This window comes from Salmo salar, chromosome 04 (genome assembly GCF_965601325.2).
Source record: "Salmo salar chromosome 04, fSalSal1, whole genome shotgun sequence".
NCBI lineage: Eukaryota > Metazoa > Chordata > Actinopteri > Salmoniformes > Salmonidae > Salmo > Salmo salar.
In genome coordinates, this window is record NC_138294.1 from 88,964,602 (window position 1) to 88,990,696 (window position 26,095).

The window sequence follows — 26,095 nt, forward strand, 5'->3', positions numbered from 1 at the left end:
CGAAATTGTTAAGAATAATATAAAATCAGTCTGCACACCACCAAGGTGAATTGGTTTAGTCTGGATTCTTGGTTGACAGTGTTGGGGCATGGGTAATGTATTAATGCTCGAGTGCCAAATCAACATTTGTCTTCTTTTTGACATGGATCTAGTCTTATTTTTATATATATATTTATAGTTTTAAATGTACATTATTATTTATTTGTGTTGTTCCAAATGTCTGAATAAAAAATGAGTTAGTGCAGAATGGTGTTTTTTTTTAGGGGGGGGGGGGGGTCACCCAGGGAGCCATACAAGCTAGAACAGTCATTGTGTTTAGGGATATTTATATATGTATTACCAATCATGTGCTTAGGAATAAGGGGTTGTCAATAGTGGGCATAGCGTACAGGGTAGGTTAAAGTTCACAGCGCGCATACGGAGAGTGGAGTTTCTTGCAGTGTAAAATCTATTCATTCCAGAACAGGATACAGCGCTGGCCCAGTTCAATATATTCTGTCGCTGTGGATTCTGGGAGTTGAGGACACTGTCCAAGCTTGTTGTAGGCTACCGGGTGTTGACAGAAGACACATTTCTGTAAGTAATAAACCTCTTTTGGTTAACAATAACATTTACATCGTTGAGTCAGATGCTTCCGGATATGTCACAGTTATCCTTCACAGTTGCTATTTTGTCTTTATCTTGGAAGTAAAGGCGAAATTGTAGGCTATTTTAAAGCTATGAGGGCTAACTGGAAATGTGACGTTAGGATTTGCAACTCAAACCCGCGACGTGAACAAGCGAATGTGCCATTTAATTCAATTCCGTTTTGTAAACACTCTGTAGGCCTTCCTGTGGACCAGATCAAATGGACCGTTTACACCGGGAAATCGGTCTCTTGACAGACCCCGCGACAACAACAACAAAAATAACTCTTAAATAGCTGTCTTGTGCACCCGGATGACTCTGACTTTCTGACAGATGTCGCTGTGTTCATTTCTCAGTCAATTGGAGTGCATTTACGTCTCAATCTGGTCCTGACAAATTTGTATATATGTTTATTCTTCAGAAATAAATCTTTACCCTTTTTGTAGCGGCATGATATTTATTTGTTTTAGGCCCATTGTATTATAACGTATCAATGTATCCTTTATTGCGTATAACTGAGCTTGAAGTAGGTAGGCTACTTTATAGAAAGTAGGCCTGTTCTTAGCTACAGATTGTTACACCAGAATGTGATTTAACCAAAGATGTGTTACATCAGATAATGTGATTTTAAACAAAGATTTTTAGTATCTATAATAGTACTGGGAGTTACAGGTTTGCCTATACAAAACGTCGCCAGAGATTTGACCCTGGTATTGGCGATACGATCTTCGTTCTCGATTCAGCCAAACATGTATCTTCTAAAATGTCTTTTGTCCAGTTACAGGTGGTATGTTAGAAAATGATCCATTATTTCAATAACAAACAAAAAACATTTTTCCTCCATGAAGTAATCCAACAATGTGTAAGCCGCCATCTTGTATATTTCAAATCTTCTGTCATTGATCAAGACAGGTGAGTGTCATCATGACATGCGGCACGTTCTGGTGGACCCACCTGTTCAACCAATGACAGAAGATTTGAAATGTACAAGATGGCGGCTTACACATTTCTATTTATTTTAGTAATGGAGATCTTTTTTTTTTTTTACTTCTAACGCACCACCTACAACTGGACACAAACATTTTACAAGATACATGTTTGGCCAAATCGAGAACGAAAATAGCATCGCCAATACCAGGTTAGTTGAAAAATCTCTGGCAACGTTTTCTATAGACAAACTTGTTACTCCAAGTAATGGGATTTAATCAACAATCTTTGGTTAAATCCCTTTATCTGGTGTGTAACCATCTGTAGCTAGCCTGTACTAGGCCTGTGACGGGAAATTATATGTTTTCATGAATAATAGCCCAGTGCTGATGAATTGCCAACTTGGCATTCCCTAGGTAGTTGTAATACACTTACAACTCTCACATCATTCTTTAAAATAATAATATAATTGATATAATATAAATGTATCGTTCACAAAAAGAGAAACATATTGTCTCAAGATTTTGAGTGTCTTGAAAAAACATGTTAATTTGGAATTTAGGCATTTCCTCTGCAAATAATGACCTAATAAAATAAAAAAAATCATATTTATATTCTGGTAGTGTGACTTGATGTATTACACATTATAGAAAATCGGGTACTTTTCTAACACAGTATTTTATAGGCCTTTGTTTGATTTTGTTTGATTGGTATACTTCTCACAACAACTCGATTGTGATTAAAACGGATATGAATCTGTCCTGTAAAAGCAGAACCTCACACGGGTAGCGACACCATGTCCAGCCGAGGAGGAAAAAAGAAGACCACCAAGATGTCCAGGTCGACGAAGGCCGGAGTCATCTTCCCTGTGGGGCGAATGCTGCGCTACATCAAGAAGGGTCTGCCCAAGTACAGGGTCGGTGTGGGCGCTCCAGTCTACATGGCCGCTGTTCTGGAGTACCTCACTGGTGAGGAAGCAAAACAAATAATATGAAGACAGCGGATCTATCCCAAATTACCCCCTTTTGGGCCCTGGTCAGAAGTAGTATACTATATAGGGGGGGGGGAAAGGGTGTTATTTGGGATACATCCAAATGCTTTTGAATGTTTTTGGTCATACTCCAGAACAATTATCTCACTGGTGAGAGCGCAACAGTGCAGTGTTGTACAGTACAGTAGTTAACTTTTAAATCAGTCAAACTGTTCACGTTGGTTATTCAGCAAAATAAAGTTTGCTGCTCAACCCTACCGTGTTGGGAGATTAACTGATCAGTGAGAAGATATGTTAAAGCCCCATGCAGTCTTTGTAATAATATATATTTTTTAAACATCACTTTGTCTGATACATCACTGTTTTATTTAATGAAAATAACAAAAAAAAGAGTTTTTTTTTTTTTTCTCCCCCTGACGCCGTGTGGTCTGCAAAGCGTATGCGCTTGCATCTCAGATGGTATTTTTGCATCTCAAACGGTATGTGGGCGTGCAACCTGGTGACATTTGTTGATCTCCAGTCAGTTTGGTGTCAGTCAGTAGCTCTGGTCCAGGGCGTCAGTGTGCTACGCACATACCAGTCGGCGCACTAGCACATGTCCAGGGCGTTATGTTAACCCCTGTTGCTTGTGCAGCTGGCTAGTACACGCTAGCTGGCTATCTAGTACACTAGCTTGTACCTAGTTTATAATTCTAAATGTAATTTCACCACCCGTGCTGTTGGTGGCAGTAACGCGCCATCCTCTGGCACCATTCGACATCCTGTCTCATTTTGTGTCTCACAGCGTCTGTTGCGTGAGAAGGTATCTGCTGGAGCCAGGCATTTTTTTTAAAACAGCTCTTACACAAAAAGGGCATTATAATTTTCACAATCATTGTTATTTTGACCTCATAGTGTGGAAGTGCCATTTTAAAAAAAAAACAGGAAAATCCTGTTTTTAACTGCGCTGCTCCTTAAAGATATCGATTTATTCTTAATCCCTCCTGTGGACCTGCATTCCCAGTGCCCTACACTGTTCTTCCACTTCTGAAAGCAGCTTAATTCTGACTTATCTCCAATGCTGCTGGTCTTGGGTTTATTTGTCCTCTGCCCAGCGGATGCTTTTGAGTTACATTGTCAGACCTCTGCACCAGGTCAAGCTGTGTTAACTAAAGGAACTATCTCTATTCTTGTGTTCTAGCTGAAATCCTGGAGCTGGCGGGCAATGCAGCCAGGGACAATAAGAAAGGACGTGTCACACCACGACACATCCTTCTAGCCATCGCCAACGATGAGGAGCTCAACCAGGTCAGCTGTTATTCTGGTAACTTTCCCCCAAAATATTCCCAGGTTTTCCAGAAATACTGGTTGGAAGATTCCTGGAATCCGGAGGGGAATAAACAGGAAATCTGGGAATCCTCCGAACCGGGATTTCTGTATAAACCTTGGTAGTTTGGGGAAGTTACCAGCATTTTGCAACCTTAGTTTAAATACATGCCCCATCTTTGTGAGGTCATCCGTTGGTTCGAGAGGGGTGCAGTCCACTGCAGACCACATGATTTCACCCACTGTCTCGCTGCAGCTGCTGAAAGGTGTGACCATCGCAGCGGGCGGAGTCTTACCTAACATCCACCCTGAGCTGCTAGCTAAGAAGAGAGGGTCAAAGGGCAAGCTGGAGGCTGTCATCACGCCTCCTCCCGCCATCAAGAAATCCAAGATGTCCGCCACTAAGAAATCAGCCAAAAAGGCAGCTGCAGGGAAAAGGGCCAAAGCTAAGGTATACAATATGTGAGGGATAAATGCAAACATTCTGTGTAGGGGTGAACGACTCCAGGATCCTGTGATTAAATAATAATAATGTTTTTGTAGTTGGAGCTCGACTCCCAAAACACGCTGAAACGGCTATGTACACACCACCTCATTACGGCAGAATCCTACTAGGGAGACTACTATTGCATACCAGAAAGGACGCGCATGAAGCTTTGCATTTGCTCATCAATTTAGCCTATAAAAGGCCTATGTTGTTTGAGTGTAGAAGGTGATGTTTAGGGACTAGAATATTTCGGTGATATATCCGCTGTGCACCGCCTTGACCGATCCCGTCTGATGATGCAGCGCACTATTCTTTGCCGTGTTATAGTCCTATTGGACGGGACTAGTATTGCTAGAGCCCTATTGGACGGGACTAGTATTGCTAGAGCCCTATTGGACGGGACTAGTATTGCTAGAGCCCTATTGGACGGGACTAGTATTGCTAGAGCCCTATTGGACGGGACTAGTATTGCTAGAGCCCTATTGGACGGGACTAGTATTACTAGAGACGTTGGTTATGTAAATATACTGAACAAAAATATAAATGCGACAATTTCAATGATTTTACTGAGTTACAGTTCACAGAAGGAAATCAGTCAATTGATAGAAATTCATTAGGCCCTAATCTATGGATTTCACACGTCTGGACAGGGGTGCAGCCATTGGTTGGGCCTGGGAGGGTGTAGGTCTACCCACTTGGGAGCCAGGCCCACTAGGGTAGGATTCTAGGCTAACCTGGGCTTTCTCTGCCGTTCTGAGATCATCAGGGTCAGAGCCAGCTAGAGATCAGAAGCATCATCGCTGCAGGGTTCGGCCTCGGCGGTTTGATTTATGATATCATCCGTGGCAGATTAGCTGGTTAGAGCTAAAATAGGCTTATAACACTAACGTCTTTTACAGCTAGCTAAGAAGCTAACTTAACTCTGTAGTGGTGGGGTGTGAGGCAGAGTTGCGTGAAGCAGCTTTAACTGTAAACTTAACCCCGTAGCCTACCACTTGTTATGGAAACCCAGAGGAGTCATACCTAACCACCTGTGTCTTCACATAGCCCCCTACACACAAACACAAACACTCCACAACGCGCTCCGATACAGTACAGATTTCTCTCCAACCTGTCACTCAATCATTCAAACTTTTTAGCTATTTTTATATAGGGACATTAAACTAAAACTGAGGCTGCACAAGTTTCAACTCAGGGGCTAAGTCCCCTTTTTGGCCCCTGAGCTGTTTTATCATAAATATCCTGTGCTTTTTCATTTGGTGCATACAGACCCAGCTAGGCTACATTGTAACCGCCGAAGCGGCCATGGCGCTCGCATATGGGGCTCAGCCAGGACTATTGATTTTGTAACTGAATGAAAACATAAGAAAAAGTGATTTAAATGATTAAGTTGGGAAAATAGATGACAAAAATGCAGAATGGTGTTACATTTCTGTAAACCGCTTGATGAGGGAAATAATTTCACAGATTTAATCATGTAATATTAAGTCTACCGATTATTTCTCACTATGTACTTGTGAGTATTGACTGACTGGTCCGTTTGGACAAAGCTCTTAAAAGAAAAGGAGAAAAAATTAGAATGGGCTCTACCGACATGTGTATTTACCCTACTGTTATTACCAAACTAATGCCTGGATACAGCCCTTAGCCATGCCAAATGCCTGGATACAGCCCTTAGCCATGCCAAATGCCTGGATACAGCCCTTAGCCATGCCAAATGCCTGGATACAGCCCTTAGCCCTGCCAAATGCCTGGATACAGCCCTTAGCCATGCCAAATGCCTGGATACAGCCCTTAGCCCTGCCAAATGCCTGGATACAGCCCTTAGCCATGCCAAATGCCTGGATACAGCCCTTAGCCATGCCAAATGCCTGGATACAGCCCTTAGCCCTGCCAAATGCCTGGATACAGCCCTTAGCCCTGCCAAATGCCTGGATACAGCCCTTAGCCCTGCCAAATGCCTGGATACAGCCCTTAGCCCTGCCAAATGCCTGGATACAGCCCTTAGCCCTGCCAAATGCCTGGATACAGCCCTTAGCCATGCCAAATGCCTGGATACAGCCCTTAGCCATGCCAAATGCCTGGATACAGCCCTTAGCCATGCCAAATGCCTGGATACAGCCCTTAGCCATGCCAAATGCCTGGATACAGCCCTTAGCCATGCCAAATGCCTGGATCCAGCCCTTAGCCATGCCAAATGCCTGGATCCAGCCCTTAGCCATGCCAAATGCCTGGATCCAGCCCTTAGCCCTGCCAAATGCCTGCATCCAGCCCTTAGCCCTGACAAATGCCTGTATCCAGCCCTTAGCCATGCCAAATGGCTAAGGTGCCTTATTGCTATTATAAACGGCTTAATAAAAAATGTCATACCCGTGGTATACGGTCTGATATACCACGGCTTTCAGACCATCTGCATTCTGGCCTTGAACCATCCAGTTTATAATATAACTTAAGGCTAAGGTATACAATATGTTATACAGGCAAGTTGGTTCAGGTGGAGACTTTAAATACAAGATCTCATAAATATCAACATGATAATACAATTGAGGTTGTCCCATCTCAGCGCACCTCAACTTTTATTATGGTAAACTCCCTTACTCAAATGTCCTAATGTCACTGAATGTTTTGGACAGTGTTATCTAGGCCTACATAATATCACCTGATGTTTCTCATATGTGTCTCTCTGGCCCAGCAGAAACAGGGAGAGGTGAGCAAAGCTGCCTCGGCAGACAGCACCACAGAAGGAACACCTACGGATGCATTCACTGTCCTCTCCACCAAGAGTCTTTTCCTGGGTCAGAAGGTAGGTTCGTCCGCCACTACTGCCACGTCACTTCCCATAGAGGCCTCGCAGCTTTTCCTCATTGAGATAAACGAAGGGTTCCATGCATTCAGAGTGACGTTGCTGATAATAGATGGTGTATATTGAGGGGGAAATATGACAGGATATTCATATGCGCACTCACAGGAACCAAGACATTAACTGCTTTACTTAACATTGTTTTCTCATTTCCTAAACATTCCTTTTTTGTTGTTGTTTGTATATAGATGAATTGTTCTGAGTCTTTGACTATGGGAGCAAAATGTATAACAGTTTTTTACGGATCAACCTTTCGCATAAAAGTATGTTTCTCCATGGTCAACCGGCATGAGTTTCCTGTAGGGAAATCTTCATAAAGTATTCATACCTCTTGACTTATTCCATATTTTGTTGTGTTAGAGCCTGAATTCAAAAATGTATAAAACTTTAATTTTTTTCACCCATCCACACACAATACCCCATAATGACAAAGTGAAGACATGTTTTTAGACATTTTTGCAAATGTATTGAAAAATGAAATACAGAAATATATTCACACTTCTGAGTCAATACATGTTGAAATCACCTTTGGCAGTGATTACAGCTGTGAGTCTTTCTGGTTAAGTCTCTAAGAGCCTGTCCTGCTGAAAGGTGAATGTGTCTGTTGGAAAGCAGACAACCAGGGTTTGCTCTAGGATTTTGCCTGTGCTTACGTAGCTCTTCCGTTTCTTTTTATCCTAAAAAAACTCCCTAGTACTTGCCGATGACAAGCATACCCATAACATGATGCAGCCACCACCATGCTTAAAAATATGAAGAGTGGTACTCTGTGATGTGTTGGTTGGACACACAGCAAAACCATAGCAAAGCAAAGTTAATTCCTTTGCCACATTTTTTTGCAGTTTTATTTAGTGCCTTATTGCCAACAGGATGCACGTTTTGGAATATTTTTTTATTCTGTACAGGCTTCCTTCTTTTCCCTCTGCCAGTTAGGTTAGTATTGTGGTGTAACTACAAAGGTGTTGATTCATCCTCAGTTTTCTCCTATCACAGCCATTAAACTCTTAACTGTTTTAAAGTCACCATTGGCCTCATGGTGAACTCCCTGAGTGGTTTCCTTCCTTTCCAGCAACTGAGTTAGGAAGGATGCCTGTGTCTTTGTAGTGGCTGAGTATATTGATACACCATCCAAAGTGTATTTAATAACCTCACCATGCTCAAAGGGATATTCATTGTCTGCTTTAAAAAAAACTTTTACCCATCTGCCAATGGGTGACCTTCTTTGCTTATTGACTCGAGACATTTCATCTTTCAATTTAAATAAAATAATAATTTGTAAACATTTCTAAAAACATGACTCCACTTTGATATTATGGGGTATTTTGTGTAGGCCAGTGATGCAAAAATATCAATGTAATTCATTTTAAATTCCGGCTGTAACGCAACAAAATGTGGAAGAAGTGATGCTTTCTCAAGGCATTTGTAAAAGGATATCCTTCCAGTGTAGACTGCTAGACCAGTAACACCCAGTGAATCCCATGGGCTACGTTCCAAATGGCAACTTATGGCACCCTATTGCCCAAAAAGGGCACCCTATTGCCTCTACAGTGCATTACTTTTGACCAAGGCACATAGGGTTGTGGTCAAATGTAGTGCACTATATAGGGACTATGGTGCCATTTCAGACACGTGATTGGTTACTGCTACATGATTGGTTACTGTGTATCGGAAAAGTGTTCCCCCTCCTCCCTCCTCGGCTGCTGCTCCCCTGCTATGAAGACAATCGAGTGCTTTATTTTCTTTGTTCACTTACTGATGTCACCTCGTACTTTGGCCTCGCTAACAAACCAGGCTGCCGCACTAAACTAACCAGTTTATCTGCTGTAGAGTGGGTGCTGCCATAGCTGGCAGCTAGGGTGGTGTGAGTGAGAAGGTGTTTGTGGTTTGTGGTTCATCAGGCTCAACGTCAATTTGCTCGTTGAGACTATTTTTGCAGTGAAGTGCCCCTTGTTGAAAGAACGTTTTTGGAAAACATCATTAGTCGATTTCTGTGTTTTCTGTCCAATGATTTTTATGCCCAATTCTATAAAACATTTATGACCTTTTTTTAAAATATGTTTTAGTTAGATTTTATGGAAAGAAATCTACATTTAAATCAATGGAATTCAAGTCATTTAGCTTGAGTATGTGGTTGGCAGTTACAGTTGGGGGAAAAAAGTATTTGATCCCCTGCTGATTTTGTACGTTTGCCCACTTACAAAGAAATGATCAGTCTATAATTTTAATGGTAGGTTTATTTGAACAGTGAGAGACAGAATAACAACAAAAATATCCAGAAAAACACATGTCAAAAATATTATAAAAGGATTTGCATTTTAATGAGGGGAAATAAGTATTTGACCCCTCTGCAAAACATGACTTAGTACTTGGTGGCAAAACCCTTGTGGGCAATTACAGAGGTCAGACGTTTCTTGTAGTTGGCCACCAGGTTTGCACACATCTCAGGAGGGATTTTGTCCCACTCCTCTTTGTAGATCTTCTCCAAGTCATTAAGGTTTCGAGGCTGACGTTTGGCAACTCGAACCTTCAGCTCCCTCCACAGATTTTCTATGGGATTAAGGTCTGGAGACTGACTAGGCCACTCCAGGACCTTAATGTGCTTCTTCCTGAGCCACTCCTTTTTTGCCTTGGCCGTGTGTTTTGGGTCATTGTCATGCTGGAATACCCATCCACGACCCATTTTCAATGCCCTGGCTGAGGGAAGGATGTTCTCACCCAAGATTTCACGGTACATGGCCCCGTCCACCGGCCCTTTGATGCGGTGAAGTTGTCCTGTCCCCTTAGCAGAAAAACACCCCCAAACCATAATGTTTCCACCTCCATGTTTGACGGTGGATATGGTGTTCTTGTGGTCACAGGCAGCATTCCTCCTCCTCCAAACACGTTGAGTTGATGCCAAAGAGCAAAATTTTTGTCTCATCTGACCACAACACTTTCACCAGTTGTCCTCTGAATCATTCAGATGTTCATTGGCAAACGTCAGACGGGCATGTATATGTATTCTTGAGCAGGGAGACCTTGCGGGCGCTGCAGGATTTCAGTCCTTCACGGCGTAGTGTGTTACCAATTGTTTTCTTGGTGACTATGGTCCCAGCTGCCTTGAGATCATTGACAAGATCCTCCTGTGTAGTTCTGGGCTGATTCCTCACCGTTCTCATGATCATTGCAACCCCACGAGGTGAGATCTTGCATGGAGCCCCAGGCTGAGGGATATTGACAGTTCTTTTGTGTGTCTTCCATTTACGAATAATCGCACCAAATGTTGTCACCTTGTCACCAAGCTGCTTGGCGATGGTCTTGTAGCCCATTCCAGCCTTGTGTAGGTCTACAATCTTGTCCCTAACATCCTTGGAGAGCTCTTTGGTCTTGGCCATGGTGGAGAGTTTGGAATCTGATTGATTGCTTCTGTGGACAGGTATCTTTTTTACAGGTAACAAGCTGTGGTTAGGAGCATTTCCTTTAACATTGTGCTCCTAATCTCAGCTCGTTACCTGTATAAAAGACACCTGGGAGCCAGAAATCTTTCTGATTGAGAGGGGGGTCAAATACACTGCTCAAAAAAATAAAGGGAACACTTAAACAACACAATGTAACTCCAAGTCAATCACACTTCTGTGAAATCCAACTGTCCACTTAGGAAGCAACACTGATTGACAATACATTTCACATGCTGTTGTGCAAATGGAATAGACAACAGGTGGAAATTATAGGCAATTAGCAAGACACCCCCAATAAAGGAGTGGTTCTGCAGGTGGTGACCACAGACCACTTCTCAGTTCCTATGCTTCCTGGTTGATGTTTTGGTCACTTTTGAATGCTGGCGGTGCTTTCACTCTAGTGGTAGCATGAGACGGAGTCTACAACCCACACAAGTGGCTCAGGTAGTGCAGCTCATCCAGGATGGCACATCAATGCGAGCTGTGGCAAGAAGGTTTGCTGTGTCTGTCAGCGTAGTGTCCAGAGCATGGAGGCGCTACCAGGAGACAGGCCAGTACATCAGGAGACGTGGAGGAGGCCGTAGGAGGGCAACAACCCAGCAGCAGGACCGCTACCTCCGCCTTTGTGCAAGGAGAAGCAGGAGGACTGCCAGAGCCATGCAAAATGACCTCCAGCAGGCCACAAATGTGCATGTGTCTGCTCAAACGGTCAGAAACAGACTCCATGAGGGTGGTATGAGGGCCCGACGTCCACAGGTGGGGGTTGTGCTTACAGCCCAACACCGTTCAGGACGTTTGGCATTAGCCAGAGAACACCAAGATTGGCAAATTCGCCACTGGCGCCCTGTGCTCTTCACAGATGAAAGCAGGTTCACACTGAGCACATGTGACAGACGTGACAGAGTCTGGAGACGCCGTGGAGAACGTTCTGCTGCTTGCAACATCCTCCAGCATGACCGGTTTGGCGGTGGGTCAGTCATTTCTTTGGGGGGCCGCACAGCCCTCCATGTGCTCACCAGAGGTAGCCTAACTACCATTAGGTACCGAGATGAGATCCTCAGACCCCTTGTGAGACCATATGCTGGTGCGGTTGGCCCTGGGTTCCTCCTAATGCAAGACAATGCTAGACCTCATGTGGCTGAAGTGTGTCAGCAGTTCCTGCAAGAGGAAGGCATTGATGCTATGGACTGGCCCGCCCGTTCCCCAGACCTGAATCCAATTGAGCACATCTGGGACATCATGTCTCGCTCCATCCACCAACGCCACGTTGCACCACAGACTGTCCAGGAGTTGGCGGATGCTTTAGTCCAGGTCTGGGAGGAGATCCCTCAGGAGACCATCCGCCACCTCATCAGGAGCATGCCCAGGCGTTGTAGGGAGGTCATACAGGCACGTGGAGGCCACACACACTACTGAGCCTCATTTTGACTTGTTTTAAGGACATTACATCAAAGTTGGATCAGCCTGTAGTGTGGTTTTCCACTTTAATTTTGAGTGTGACTCCAAATCCAGACCTCCATGGGTTGATAAATTGGATTTCCATTGATTATTTTTGTGTGATTTTTGTCGTCAGCACATTCAACAATGTAAAGAAAAGTATTTAATAAGATTATTTCATTCATTCAGATCTAGGATGTGTTATTTTAGTGTTCCCTTTATTTTTTTGAGCAGTGTACTTATTTCCCTCATTAAAATGCAAATCAATTTAAAACATTTTTGACATATGTTTTTCTGGATATTTTTGTTGTTATTCTGTCTCTCACTGTTCAAATAAACCTACCATTAAAATTATAGACTGATCCTTTCTTTATCAGTGGGCAAACGTACAAAATCAGCAGGGGATCAAATACTTTTTTCCCCCACTGTAGATGTTCTACTGTTAGGGGTAGTGCAGTTGATGAAGGAGCTAATCACAGATTGCTGCATTTCATTGAAATCAATGGAAAATGTAATAATGAATATCATTAACCTAATTTACCATTCACTGGTGGTGGGTTCTTCTGACTGAAAGCAGACTTTATCCATTCAGATATACAGTCGAAGTTTACATAAAATTAGGTTGGAATCATTAAAACTCGTTTTTCAACCACTCCACAAATTTCTTGTTAACAGACTATAGTTTTGGCAAGTCGGCTAGGATATCTACTTTGTGCATGACACAAGTAATTTTTCCAACAATTGTTTATAGACAGATTATTTAACTTATAATTCACTGTATCACAATTCCCGTGGGTCAGAAGTTTACATACACTAAGTTGACTGTGCCTTTAAACAGCTTAGAAAATTCCAGAAAATTGTCATGGCTTTACAAGCTTCTGATAGGCTAATTGACTTCATTTGAGTCAATTGGAGGTGTACCTGTGGGATGTATTTCAAGGCCTGCCTTCAAACTCAGTGCCTCTGCTTGACATCATGGGAAAATCTAAATAAATCAGCCAAGACCTCAGAAAATAAATTGTAGACCTCCACAAGTCTGGTTCATCCTTGGTAGCAATTTCCAAACACCTGAAGGTACCACATTCATCTGTACAAACAATAGTACGCAAGTATAAACACCATGGGACCACGCAGCCGTCATACCGCTCAGGAAGGAGACGCGTTCTGTCTCCTAGAGATGAACGTACTTTGGTACGACAAGTGCAAATCCCTGACCTCAATCCTATAGTAAATTAGTGGGCAAAACTGAAAAAGCGTGTGCGAGCAAGGAGGCCTACAAACTTGACTCAGTTACACCAGCTCTGTCAGGAGGAATGGGTCAGAATTCACCCAACTTATTGTGGGAAGCTTGTGGAAGGCTACCCGGAACGTTTGACCCAAGTTAAACAACTTTAAAGGCAATGATACCAAATACTAATTGAGTGTATGTAAACTTCTGACCCACTGGAAATGTGATAAAAGAAATAAAAGCTGAAATAAATCATTCTCTCTACTATTATTCTGTGTAAATGTCATTCTTAAAATAAAGTGGTGATCCTAACTGACCTAAGACAGGGGATTTTTACAAGGATTAAATGTCAGGAATTGTGAAAAACTGAGTTTTAATGTATTTGGCTAAAGTGTATGTAAACTTCCCCCTTCAACTGTATGTACAAGTCATCTCACTTTGATCGTTTCCTGGCTCTGTGTTGTCAGACACAATGTTTGCGGGAAGAGACTTGACTATAAGTCTGCATCCCTACATACATACTATTGGCCTATTTATTGCCTTACTTCATTTGCACACACTGTATACAGTTCTTTCTATTGTGTTATTGACGGTACGTTTGTTTATCCCACGTGTAACTCTGTGTTTGTCTTACTGCTTTGCTTTATCTTGGTCAGGTCGCAGTTGTAAATGACAACTACCTGGTTAAATAAAGGTGAAATTAAAAAAATGGTACTTTGACGTACAGGGTGCCATTTGGGACGTAGCCTAAATCATTTAGTTTATGGAATTATTTAGTTTATTATCTCTTCCTTCTTTTTAAAAATAGTTTTGTCTTTTTGGAGATTTCACAGTAGAAATGAACCAGCATGTATTCATTCATGCATATCAAGTCATTTTCTGGGCTATTGTAAACATTTATTAATTAGTTTGATATCTACTCTCTGATGGTGTCATTCTGGTTTGGGATTGTTTTTGACTGAAACAGTTTGTTCTATCTTTTTCTGCTTCCAAATAATATGGGCAATTTTATGTACCTCGCTGCCAGTTGCCTAAAATCTGATCACCTGGCTCAATACTCAGTAACAATGTAATCTCAATGTTTTTCTAGAAGCTCTTATCTTTTTTCTTCTTCAGTGTCTCAAACAGGATAACCATTTCATGTTCCTTTCTGTGATGCTTGCTTTCTGAATCCTGCACTCTTCTAAGTTCTGCTTGTACCAAATCAGTCCTGCGCTAAGGTGTGGTTTGATCGATCTAACGGCTTTGCCCCCCCCCCCCCCCCCGCTTGCTGGCGGCGTGCTCTCCCCCCCCAGCTAAACCTGGTTCACAGCGAGGTCAGTAACTTGGCTGGCTTTGACGTGGAGGGGGTCATCAACCCCACCAATGCAGACATTGACCTTAAAGATGATCTAGGTGAGCTCCCTTTCACTCTGCGGTTTGAAAGATCCTTGAATGCTGAACTTAAATGGGACACCATCCCCAAATTAACTAGTTTATTAGAAACAAATGTGTTTATATATATATATATTTTTTTTTTTTCCTGGAAAAATTAATACACACATTGGATCTCAGGCTTATCCCCTCAGTTGAAATTCTAGGATTTTGTCAAATCTCTGCAGAGCAGTTGTCCTCCCCCTCCTCTCTGCCTGTCATGGATGTTCTTGTTGTGTCTGTCTCTCTGGATTGGTCAGTCAGTCAGTCTCCTGTGTTCCTGAAATAAGGAGCACAGCACTCTCACCTCTCGTTCTTTCTCCCCCGATCCCTTTCTTTATGTTTTTATGTTCCTCATTTTCCCCCCATCCCCCTTCCCCACTCACTGTGTTTTACCTCCCATGTTGATTGCCTGTTGTCATTGTTTGTAGTTGCAAGTTGTGCAAGCCGACATTTCCACCATTGACAGCGAGGCTGTTGTTCACCCGACCAATTCCACCCTCTACACTGGTGGTGAAGTAGGTAATAGAACCCTCCCTCATCACCATGGGTACAACGTGTTACCATGCCGACACCTGTAGCAAAGCATCCCATAATGCATCTTCTTCCTCCTCTTAGAATTTCACCCTGAGAACAAAATTTCTCTAACTTTTTAGATGTAATTCAGACTTTTTCCTGTGTTAAAACATGCATTGATCAATAAGAGATTGACGTCAACATATGAGAGATTGTCTGTCTGTTTTTATGTTTCTGGATCTGAAGTTTGGTTGCTTAACCATACTATGTTTTATGAAAGTAAACCTTTTTATTGAACCACCAATTACTGTGTAACTAATAACTTTTAAAAAGAGCAAACTTCATGTTGTCAGTGTTTTTTGGTAGAGGCTCTGTTGTCACCTATTGTATGAGAAGTTGGAAGAACATGCACCAATGCTTTGTGTTTTCATAACCTCTAAAACGCCTCAATTCCTCTTTTTTTTTCTTTCTTTTACAACAAAAATGGATTTTCTTACATCTGCCTGTATTTCCCTGTATTTGTTTTGTGTGGATGTTTTTTTGTGAACACTCTTACATTACACTTCCTCTCCTCTCTGATTTATCTGCCTGCATCGCTTCCCACTCTAAGGACTGACCAGAATGGAATCAAGGCTAAATCTGAAATTTAACACCTAGGAAGTGTCTAAAATGTCACCATTTGATCAAGTGGAAAGGAAAGGCCTACTACAGTAGTAGTAGCTAGATAAGGACTATTTTAATAACTAGTAGTAATATTTAGTTGCTTTATACACAGAGTACAAAACATTAAGAACACCTTCCTAATAGTGAATCCCCCCTTTTTGCCCTCATAACAGCCTCAATTCGTCAGGGAATGGACTACAAGGTGTTGAAAGCGTTCCACAGGGATGCTGGCCCATGTTGACTCCAATACTTCCCACAGTTGTGTCAAGGTGGTGGACCATTCTTGATACCCAACAGCATTGCAGTTCTTGACACATATGCCTGGAAGCCACTAGCATACCCCTGTTCAAAGGCACTTCAATCTTTTGTCTTGCCCCATTTTTAACTCTCTGAATAGCACACATACACAATCCATGAATCAATTGTCTCAAGGCTTAAAAATGATTATTTAACCCGTCTCTTCCACTTCATCTACACTGATTTTTGAATTCGATTTAACAAGGGACATCAATAAAGGATCATGGCTTCCACCTGGCTTCACTTGGTCAGTCTGTCATGGAACGAGTTCTTAATGTTTTGTCCACTCAGTGTACACGGGAACTGTGGTGTACAGTGAGTGGGCAAAGAGATTCAGAGAGGTCAAATGAAAGAACAGTCTTGCCTCTCTCTCACACAGCTCTCACTCAGCTCAGACCCAGATGCATGTCTGCTGTCTGTCCGCTTGTCCGTCCCTCTCCCTCAGTATGTCTGTCTGTCTGCACTCACCACAGCAACAACAACAGGACAATAAAAACCCCAGACTGTTTCCCTACAGGTGGTGCTCTGGAGAAGAAGGGAGGGGAGGAGTTTGTGGATGCCATGTTGGAGTTACGGAAGAAGAACGGTCCCCTGGAGGTGGCTGGAGGTAGGGAGAAAGCAATACCAGCCCCCTGGAGGTGGCTGGAGGTAGGGAGAAAGCAATACCAGCCCCCTGGGGGTGGCTGGAGGTAGGGAGAAAGCTATACCAGCCCCCTGGGGGTGGCTGGAGGTAGGGAGAAAGCAATACCAGCCCCCTGGAGGTGGCTGGAGGTAGGGAGAAAGCAATACCAGACCCCTGGAGGTGGCTGGAGGTAGGGAGAAAGCAATACCAGACCCCTGGAGGTGGCTGGAGGTAGGGAGAAGGCAATACCATCCCCCTGGGGGTGGCTGGAGGTAGGGAGAAAGCTATACCAGCCCCCTGGAGGTGGCTGGAGGTAGGGAGAAAGCAATACCAGCCCCCTGGGGGTGGCTGGAGGTAGGGAGAAAGCGATACCAGCCCCCTGGAGGTAGGGAGAAAGCGATACCAGCCCCCTGGAGGTGGCTGGAGGTAGGGAGAAAGCTATACCAGCCCCCTGGAGGTGGCTGGAGGTAGGGAGAAAGCAATACCAGTCCCCTGGAGGTGGCTGGAGGTAGGGAGAAGGCAATACCAGCCCCCTGGAGGTGGCTGGAGGTAGGGACAAAGCGATACCAGCCCCCTGGAGGTGGCTGGAGGTAGGGAGAAAGCAAAAACCCCTGGAGGTTTTTATTTATTTTTTATTTATTTAACTAGGCAACTCAGTTAAGAACACTTTCTTATTTTCAATGATGGCCTAGGAACAGTGGGTTAACTGCCTTGTTCAGGGGCATAATGACAGATTTTTACCTTGTCAGCTCGGGGATTCGATCTAGCAACCCAACGCTCTAACCACTAGGCTACCTGCCTCCCCAGGGAGAAAGCAAGACCAACACTTAGGATGGCTACCCTCTGCTTTGATCTCCTCTGACATCAACCCTCATTTTCTTTTAATTTCGCCAACAATTAAACATGTTGAAACACAACCGTTCGTGGACACCCAGCAGGTGATCTAGTGCGTGGCTAACGATCATTATTGTAGGTATTTTCCTTTACCAGGATTAATCGACAAACACTTGTTATAAAACTTTCAGAAATGATTGTCCATGTGTCCACTGTCCAGTGATGGGATTAGCACAGGTAGAAGTTTCAACTCAAACCATGAACATGTGATGGCTAACAGGCGAGGCTGGACCTGCACGGCATGGGATGTTCTTAAACTCCTGTAGGGTTACTACGTCACAACCTAATTACATGAAGATTTTATGGTCTGATTTTGTAATCAACGTTGCACCAACCCGATGAGCATCTTATTCGTCGAGACATTTGACCCAATAGCCTGTGGTTTAGGTAAGATCTAGCTTTGTGATCATAACATCCCTTTAATGACTTCAAAACCTCTGTTTTCTTTGTTGTCCACAGATTCTTTACAGGGTAAGGAAACCAATGGCATTTTGGGAATTGGGTGAATTATCCCTTTAATCCCCGGTGCAGTCTGTCTGTCATCATTCACTCCCCCTCTATACAGTCAGTCAGTAATTCACTCCCCCTCTATACAGTCTCTATCAGTAATTCACTCCCCCTCTATACAGTCTCTGTCAGTAATTCACTCCCCCTCTATACAGTCAGTCAGTAATTCACTCCCCCGTCTATACAGTCTCTGTCATCATTCACTCCCCCTCTATACAGTCAGTCAGTAATTCACTCCCCCTCTATACAGTCAGTCAGTCATTCACTCCCCCTCTATACAGTCAGTCAGTCATTCACTCCCCCTCTATACAGTCAGTCAGTCATTCACTCCCCCTCTATACAGTCAGTCAGTCATTCACTCCCCCTCTATACAGTCAGTCAGTCATTCACTCCCCCTCTATACAGTCAGTCAGTCATTCACTCCCCCTCTATACAGTCAGTCAGTCATTCACTCCCCCTCTATACAGTCAGTCAGTCATTCACTCCCCCTCTATACAGTCAGTCAGTCATTCACTCCCCCTCTATACAGTCAGTCAGTCAGTCATTCACTCCCCCTCTATACAGTCAGTCAGTCACTCCCCCTCTATACAGTCAGTCATTCACTCCCCCTCTATACAGTCAGTCATTCACTCCCCCTCTATACAGTCAGTCATTCACTCCCCCATCTATACAGTCTCTGTCATCATTCACTCCCCCTCTATACAGTCTCTATCAGCAATTCACTCCCCCTCTATACAGTCAGTCAGTAATTCACTCCCCCTCTATACAGTCAGTCAGTCATTCACTCCCCCTCTATACAGTCAGTCAGTCATTCACTCTCCCTCTATACAGTCAGTCAGTCATTCACTCTCCCTCTATACAGTCAGTCACTCATTCACTCCCCCTCTATACAGTCAGTCAGTCATTCACTCCCCCTCTATACAGTCAGTCAGTAATTCACTCCCCCTCTATACAGTCAGTCAGTCATTCACTCCCCCTCTATACAGTCAGTCAGTCATTCACTCTCCCTCTATACAGTCAGTCAGTCATTCACTCTCCCTCTATACAGTCAGTCAGTCATTCACTCCCCCTCTATACAGTCAGTCAGTCCCCGTCTATACAGTCTCTGTCAGTAATTCACTCCCCCGTCTATACAGTCTCTGTCAGTAATTCACTCCCCCTCTATACAGTCTCTGTCAGTAATTCACTCCCCGTCTATACAGTCTCTGTCAGTAATTCACTCCCCGTCTATACAGTCTCTGTCAGTAATTCACTCCCCCGTCTATACAGTCAGTAATTCACTCCCCGTCTATACAGTCAGTCAGTAATTCACTCCCCCTCTATACAGTCAGTCAGTCATTCACTCCCCCTCTATACAGTCAGTCAGTCATTCACTCCCCCATCTATACAGTCTCTGTCAGTAATTCACTCCCCCATCTATACAGTCTCTGTCAGTAATTCACTCCCCCGTCTATACAGTCAGTCAGTAATTCACTCCCCCGTCTATACAGTCAGTCAGTCATTCACTCCCCCTCTATACAGTCAGTCAGTCATTCACTCTCCCTCTATACAGTCAGTCATTAACCTATACAGTCAGTAATTCACTCCCCCTCTATACAGTCAGTCATTCACTCCCCGTCTATACAGTCAGTCAGTCATTCACTCCCCCGTCTATACAGTCAGTCAGTCATTCACTCCCCCGTCTATACAGTCAGTCAGTCATTCACTCCCCCGTCTATACAGTCAGTCAGTAATTCACTCGCCCCTCTATACAGTCAGTCAGTAATTCACTCCCCCTCTATACAGTCAGTCAGTCAGTCATTCACTCCCCCTCTATACAGTCAGTCAGTAATTCACTCCCCCCTCTATACAGTCAGTCAGTCATTCACTCCCCCTCTATACAGTCAGTCAGTAATTCACTCCCCCCTCTATACAGTCAGTCAGTCATTCACTCCCCCGTCTATACAGTCAGTCAGTAATTCACTCCCCCTCTATACAGTCAGTCAGTAATTCACTCCCCCTCTATACAGTCAGTCAGTAATTCATGTCTCTGGTTCTCTGCCTTCATCTGGAGATCAACGTTTTGGGTTCACTTTGAGTCTTAAGCCAGTCACACACTCACAGAGAGAGAGGCCTAATGAAGTCCAACTGGAGTGTATTTCACTTCACAGCATGCTTTTAGCTGAGTTACTGTGTGTGTGTGTGTGTGTGTGGGGGGGGGCTTGCCTGATGCTATGTGCTCCAGAGATGAACAGTCACTCAATTACCTCCAGCCCTAAGGGGGGGGGGGGGGGGAGTCTCTCTCTGGCGGCCCACCTTTCATGTGGCTTCCAAGAGCTCAGTCTCTCTGGAGAAGTGATTTCTCCAACCCTTCTCGTCTAATTCCCTGTTATCAACAGCGTTAAATTATTGGAGCATTCCCCTTCTATTTTCGTTTGACATGAATGTTGTGCTCATGTATTTGTGTATCACGAGTGTGAATTTGCAGTATGTCAGTATTTTGGAATTATTGGATTAGTCTTGTCAGTTGTCTTCACACTTAGGGGAAGATTCAACACATGCGGAAGAAAGTCTCTAATGCTAATTTCTGTCTCACTTTCGCTCTTCTCTCTCTTCTGCCTCTCTGCTTTCCACTGTTAGCGGTGCTGTCTTCTGGCTATGGGCTTCCTGCCAAGTTTGTGATCCACTGCAACAGTCCAGGCTGGGGTTCGGACAAGTGTGAGGAGCTGCTGGATAAGACCGTGAAGAACTGCCTGGCCCTGGCTGACGAGAAGAAGCTCAAGTCTGTGGCCTTCCCTTCGATTGGTAGTGGAAGGTACTATACAACCTCCCGTCCCCTAGCAACAAGCCTCATCACGCTCCCAAGGCCTTTGTGTCTCCCGTGGTATCCATCCACATGGTTATCACCATGGTGCTTTTCTTGTGGAGGAAAAGCATGCTACATAATTTGTTTTTGCTGGAAGTAACGGTTGTCACATTAAGATATGATGCATAAGTTAGCGTAGTAGTATGTAATATAGCGTGCTGTGATGTATTGAAAATGACTGTATCGCTCTGATGTCTAACCACGAGTCCTAACAGTCCTATTCCTCTTGTTCACTTGAGGGGAAAAAAATCTTTACAACTGACATTCTCACCGTGTTTCTGTCATCATAATCAGTTTTTTAACCTTTTTTTAAATGTTTTATCCTGATCTTTCAAAATGGCTTGTCTCTTTCCCCCCCCTCCCTTGATTTTTAAAGTGCTTTGATATTCTTTATGTAATGAAAAGCGCTATAAAAGTGAATTAAATTATTATTATTATTTGTTCCCTCAGGAATGGCTTCCCGAAGCAGACGGCTGCCCAGCTCATTTTGAAAGCCATATCCAGCTACTTTGTTGACACCATGTCTTCTTCCATCAAGACGGTCTACTTCGTGCTGTTCGACAGCGAGAGCATAGGGATCTATGTGCAGGAAATGGCCAAGCTTGACACAAACTAAGCCCCCGGCCCCCCTCACCCATTGCATTACTACAGGCTTGTTTAGAATTTTATTTAGAGAGAAAAAATGAAAGATGTTTACCAGTGATTTTGTAAAAAAATATATATATAAAAAAAAAACACACAAAAAAAAAGAAATATTGAGAGGAATTGTTTTACGTTATGTTTTATTTGTTGAGATGAATCGTTGAAGTTGAGAGTTCAGATCGTAATGTGTCCCTGGTGGCGTCAGACCTGGGGTCCCGCTCAGAAGGGCCGAAACGTTCTGAATGTTGTCTTCTTCTCTCTGACATGATTCCCTAATTGTACATGACACAGTCTGTTCTGTTGTGTTTCCACTGAGCAAGGCCCTGGTTGAATGTTTCCTTAATGTTGCACCCCGCTGAGCAAGGCCCTGGTCCATCAGGATGGTGGTACTTAAGTTCCTTGTGCTAAAACTGAAGTTCAATGTGGTAATTATTTCTTAAGTTCTGTGTGCTAAAACTGAAAGGGTTGCATTCCAAGTGTTGCAGTACTGTGGTCTTTGTGAGATCTGTCTCAATTTGTCTTTTTTTTTATGAGAACAGAACCTTTTTATGTTGATGGTGTATTATCAGTGGTATATACTAGATGGAGTGAAATGTTTTAGTAAAATATTAGACCGTGACAAGGTTTTTCCTTATTTTTTTTTTAATGTTTTGTTTTTATTCTGATTTTCACTTTGCCAACTCTAAAAGAAACGTATTTGAAAAGAAAAGTGATTTGTGTTTTTATTCACTTATAAAGCTATTGACAGTGTGTAGCATTTTTTGTTTTGAGGAGTTGAAAGAAGTTGTACAGGCTTTTGTTCACAGGCAATTAGTCCCCTCTCTGCTTACAGGCAATTAGTCCCCTCTCTGCTCACAGGCAATTAGTCCCCTCTCTGCTCACAGGCAATTAGTCCCCTCTCTGCTCACAGGTAATTAGTCCCCTCTCTGCTCACAGGCAATTAGTCCCCTCTCTGCTTACAGGCAATTAGTCCCCTCTCTGCTCACATGCAATTAGTCCCCTCTCTGCTCACAGGCAATTAGTCCCCTCTCTGCTCACAGGCAATTAGTCCCCTCTCTGCTCACAGGCAATTAGTCCCCTCTCTGCTCACAGGCAATTAGTCCCCTCTGCTCACAGGCAATTAGTCCCCCCTCTGCTCACAGGCAATTAGTCCCCCCTCTGCTCACAGGCAATTAGTCCCCCCTCTGCTCACAGGCAATTAGTCCCCCCTCTGCTCACAGGCAATTAGTCCCCCCTCTGCTCACAGGCAATTAGTCCCCTCTCTGCTCACAGGCAATTAGTCCCCTCTCTGCTCACAGGCAATTAGTCCCCTCTCTGCTCACAGGCAATTAGTCCCCCCTCTGCTCACAGGCAATTAGTCCCCCCTCTGCTCACAGGCAATTAGTCCCCTCTCTGCTCACAGGCAATTAGTCCCCCCTCTGCTCACAGGCAATTAGTCCCCTCTCTGCTCACAGGCAATTAGTCCCCCCTCTGCTCACAGGCAATTAGCTCTGCTCACAGGCAATTAGCTCTGCTCACAGGCAATTAGTCCCCTCTCTGCTCACAGGCAATTAGTCCCCTCTCTGCTCACAGGCAATTAGTCCCCTCTCTGCTCACAGGCAATTAGTCCCCTCTCTGCTCACAGGCAATTAGTCCCCCCTCTGCTTACAGGCAATTAGTCCCCTCTCTGCTCACAGGCAATTAGTCCCCTCTCTGCTCACAGGTAATTAGTCCTCTCTCTGCTCACAGGCAATTAGTCCCCCGTCTGCTCACAGGCAATTAGTCCTCTCTCTGCTCACAGGCAATTAGTCCCCCCTCTGCTCACAGGCAATTAGTCCCCCCTCTGCTCACAGGTAATTAGTCCTCTCTCACCAGTAGATGGCTCCCTATCGTCAGGAGTGAGGTCTTTCACTGAGCCATTTTGTGCTGGAAAGACCTCTTTTTCATTAAGATGTCTAAAATGAAGTGTCTGATACAATGGGTGGATCAGAATGGACGTTGCACTAACTAATTGCTGTAAGCACTGTGTTTTGGAGTTTTCCATATCTTTCTAATGATGACTTGAAGAAGAAAAGCCTTCTTAATATTGCTAAACATGAGAATACAGGACTATCCAATAAAGTATATTGAAAACATGTTTATACTCTCTAGTAACTAATGTAATCATATCAGAAAGTGTGTGTGTGTGTGTGTGTGTGTGTCTACCTGTCTGTGTGTGTGTCTACCTGTCTGTGTGTGTGTCTACCTGTCTGTGTGTGTGTCTACCTGTCTGTGTGTGTGTCTACCTGTCTGTGACTGAGCGAACATGGAGGGATAGTTGTTGTAGCCTACTAACATTTTAGGTAGTGTGTAGGTGGTGGGTGCAGAGACCCTCTGTCTCATCCTGGGGCTATGTTGGCAGGGCGCTCTGAGGACCAGGAGTCAGATGGGGGTCACTTTCCCAGCGCGAGAGAGGGAGGCAGAGACCCAGGACCTCCTCGAAGGGCGCCCATCTGACGACTAATCCCCAGGAAATACACGCAGGTCCCCCCCTCCTCTCGCAGGGAAAGCTCCGTAAATTCAAAGCATCTGTACAAGGCCGGGGCCAGTCCTTCTCCACTGTACAGGGCCTCGTTCCCAGAGTCCCTTGCAGATGAAATTGTATTCTTTGCGAGGAATAAAATTACACAGAGAGAGAGAGAGGGGAAAAAACGAAATAAAGTAAAACAAACACTGGCGAAGATCAAGGACAGGGCCAGTCCTCCACACTGTGATCAGGGCCGTGTTCCCAGAGTCCCTTGCAGATCAAGGACGGTAAGAAGTTGTTCATCAATGATCTTGCCAGTGTTCATCATGAAAGGAATGTAGTAGTTCTCTCAGATGCATACACCAGCCCCGTTCAAACCACTGGTGATTATCTTAATTACTCATCGTCCTGCTAAAGTGTTTGGGTTCCACTGGTTTGTTTTCTGTCAATGTATGTAAGCGTCAGTCATTTGAAAAGAGCTGAATATTCAGTGAATGCGGCGAAGGTTGTGTCGCCTGGCAGCAAAGTCTGAGTTGATCCTATGTCATGACTTAGTCTCCTGTGGTCTGTCATGTAAGGACTTGGAGTTGTTCTGTGCCAAATGGCAATATGAATGGAGAACCAGTTCTTCCTGACTCTTCAATCACATGAATGTATTGAAAAGGAATTCCTACCTTTTAGTGGTAGTGCTAAGTAGAACAGTCAGTGGCTAAGTAGCAGTGGTACTAGTTTTCCTATCCAATATGGCCGCCCTACTTACATAGATACAGTACCTTCTTTCACTACTGTTGAGAACATAACTGACTTTACTAAGCTTCAATGGAACTCACGGAACTGGGAACTCCAGTTCCATCCACAGCCAATACGATGGGCCGAAGCGAAAGTTACACGAAAGCAGTGAAGGAGGGAGTGGCACTTCTTAGCAACTGTCACTCTGCCATGCCTGCCTGTGTTTTGCTTGTGTTTCTGGGCCTGCGGTCTCTGAGCGTCAGTCTATGAATTAGAAGGAAAAGCCAGGGTGTTGCCGCCCGTCTCCAAGTACCAGCAAAGGGTTAAGGCGGATCCAAAGTCTTCGCCACGTCGCACTGTGGACCCGTTAGCACAGGAAACCTGATAGTTTTGTTCGTTTTGATGGCCTGATTCCCTGGCTTACAAGAATAAATTAAATGCAATCCCAGCTAGGCCTCAGCTGCAATGGAGGGGCATACTGCTTTATTTTCTTCATCTGGGGAGTTTAAAGCCAACCTCTCCCCCACGCTGACCCCACAGCCAACCAAAAGGAGATTGGGAATATGCAGCCCTAATCTGGTTAAACCGTGCAAAAGGCCCAGAGAGAGCCACCGGTTTAATGCTAGGGGAGAATAACAGCACCGGTTTAATGCAAGGGGAGAATAACAGCACCAGTTTAATGCTAGGGGAGAATAACAGCACCGGTTTAATGCTAGGTGGAGAATAACAGCACCAGTTTAATGCTAGGGGAGAATAACAGCACTGGTTTAATGCAAGGGGAGAATAAAAGCACTGGTTTAATGCTAGGGGAGAATAACAGCCCGAGCGGGGGCGCCCGTTTAATGCTAGGTGGAGAATAACAGCACCAGTCTAATGCTAGGGGAGAATAACAGCACCGGTTTAATGCTAGGGGAGAATAACAGCACCAGTTTAATGCTAGGGGAGAATAACAGCACCGGTTTAATGCTAGGGGAGAATAACAGCACCGGTTTAATGCTAGGGGAGAATAACAGCACCAGTCTAATGCTAGGGGAGAATAACAGCACCAGTCTAATGCTAGGGGAGAATAACAGCACCAGTCTAATGCTAGGGGAGAATAACAGCACTGGTTTAATGCTAGGGGAGAATAACAGCACTGGTTTAATGCTAGGTGGAGAATAACAGCACCGGTTTAATGCTAGGG

The 26,095-nt window shown here is 44.1% G+C and overlaps 1 protein-coding gene across 11 annotated transcripts; it reads left to right on the plus strand.

Moving 5' to 3' along the window:
• Positions 1-318: 318 nt before the first annotated feature.
• Positions 319-22,481, plus strand: macroh2a1 (macroH2A.1 histone). Of its 11 annotated transcripts, none has more exons than XR_014392225.1 (10): positions 319-576; positions 2,328-2,522; positions 3,726-3,832; positions 4,107-4,301; positions 7,030-7,140; positions 14,595-14,694; positions 15,144-15,234; positions 16,706-16,795; positions 20,831-21,005; positions 21,507-21,650. XR_014392225.1 is itself a non-coding variant. In XM_014198265.3 (9 exons), the coding sequence occupies exons 2-9, from the start codon at positions 2,351-2,353 to the stop codon at positions 21,670-21,672; spliced, it is 1,116 nt and encodes a 371-aa protein (XP_014053740.1). In that variant the 5' UTR covers positions 320-576; positions 2,328-2,350; the 3' UTR covers positions 21,673-22,481. The 11 variants fall into 11 exon arrangements, 7 of the variants coding, with proteins under 7 accessions (XP_014053740.1, XP_082830912.1, XP_082830911.1 ...); XR_001328551.3 differs by lacking the exon at positions 319-576 and adding an exon at positions 1,597-1,765 and having other exon boundaries at positions 7,033-7,140; XM_014198265.3 differs by lacking the exon at positions 15,144-15,234 and having other exon boundaries at positions 320-576; positions 21,507-22,481.
• Positions 22,482-26,095: the final 3,614 nt, after the last annotated feature.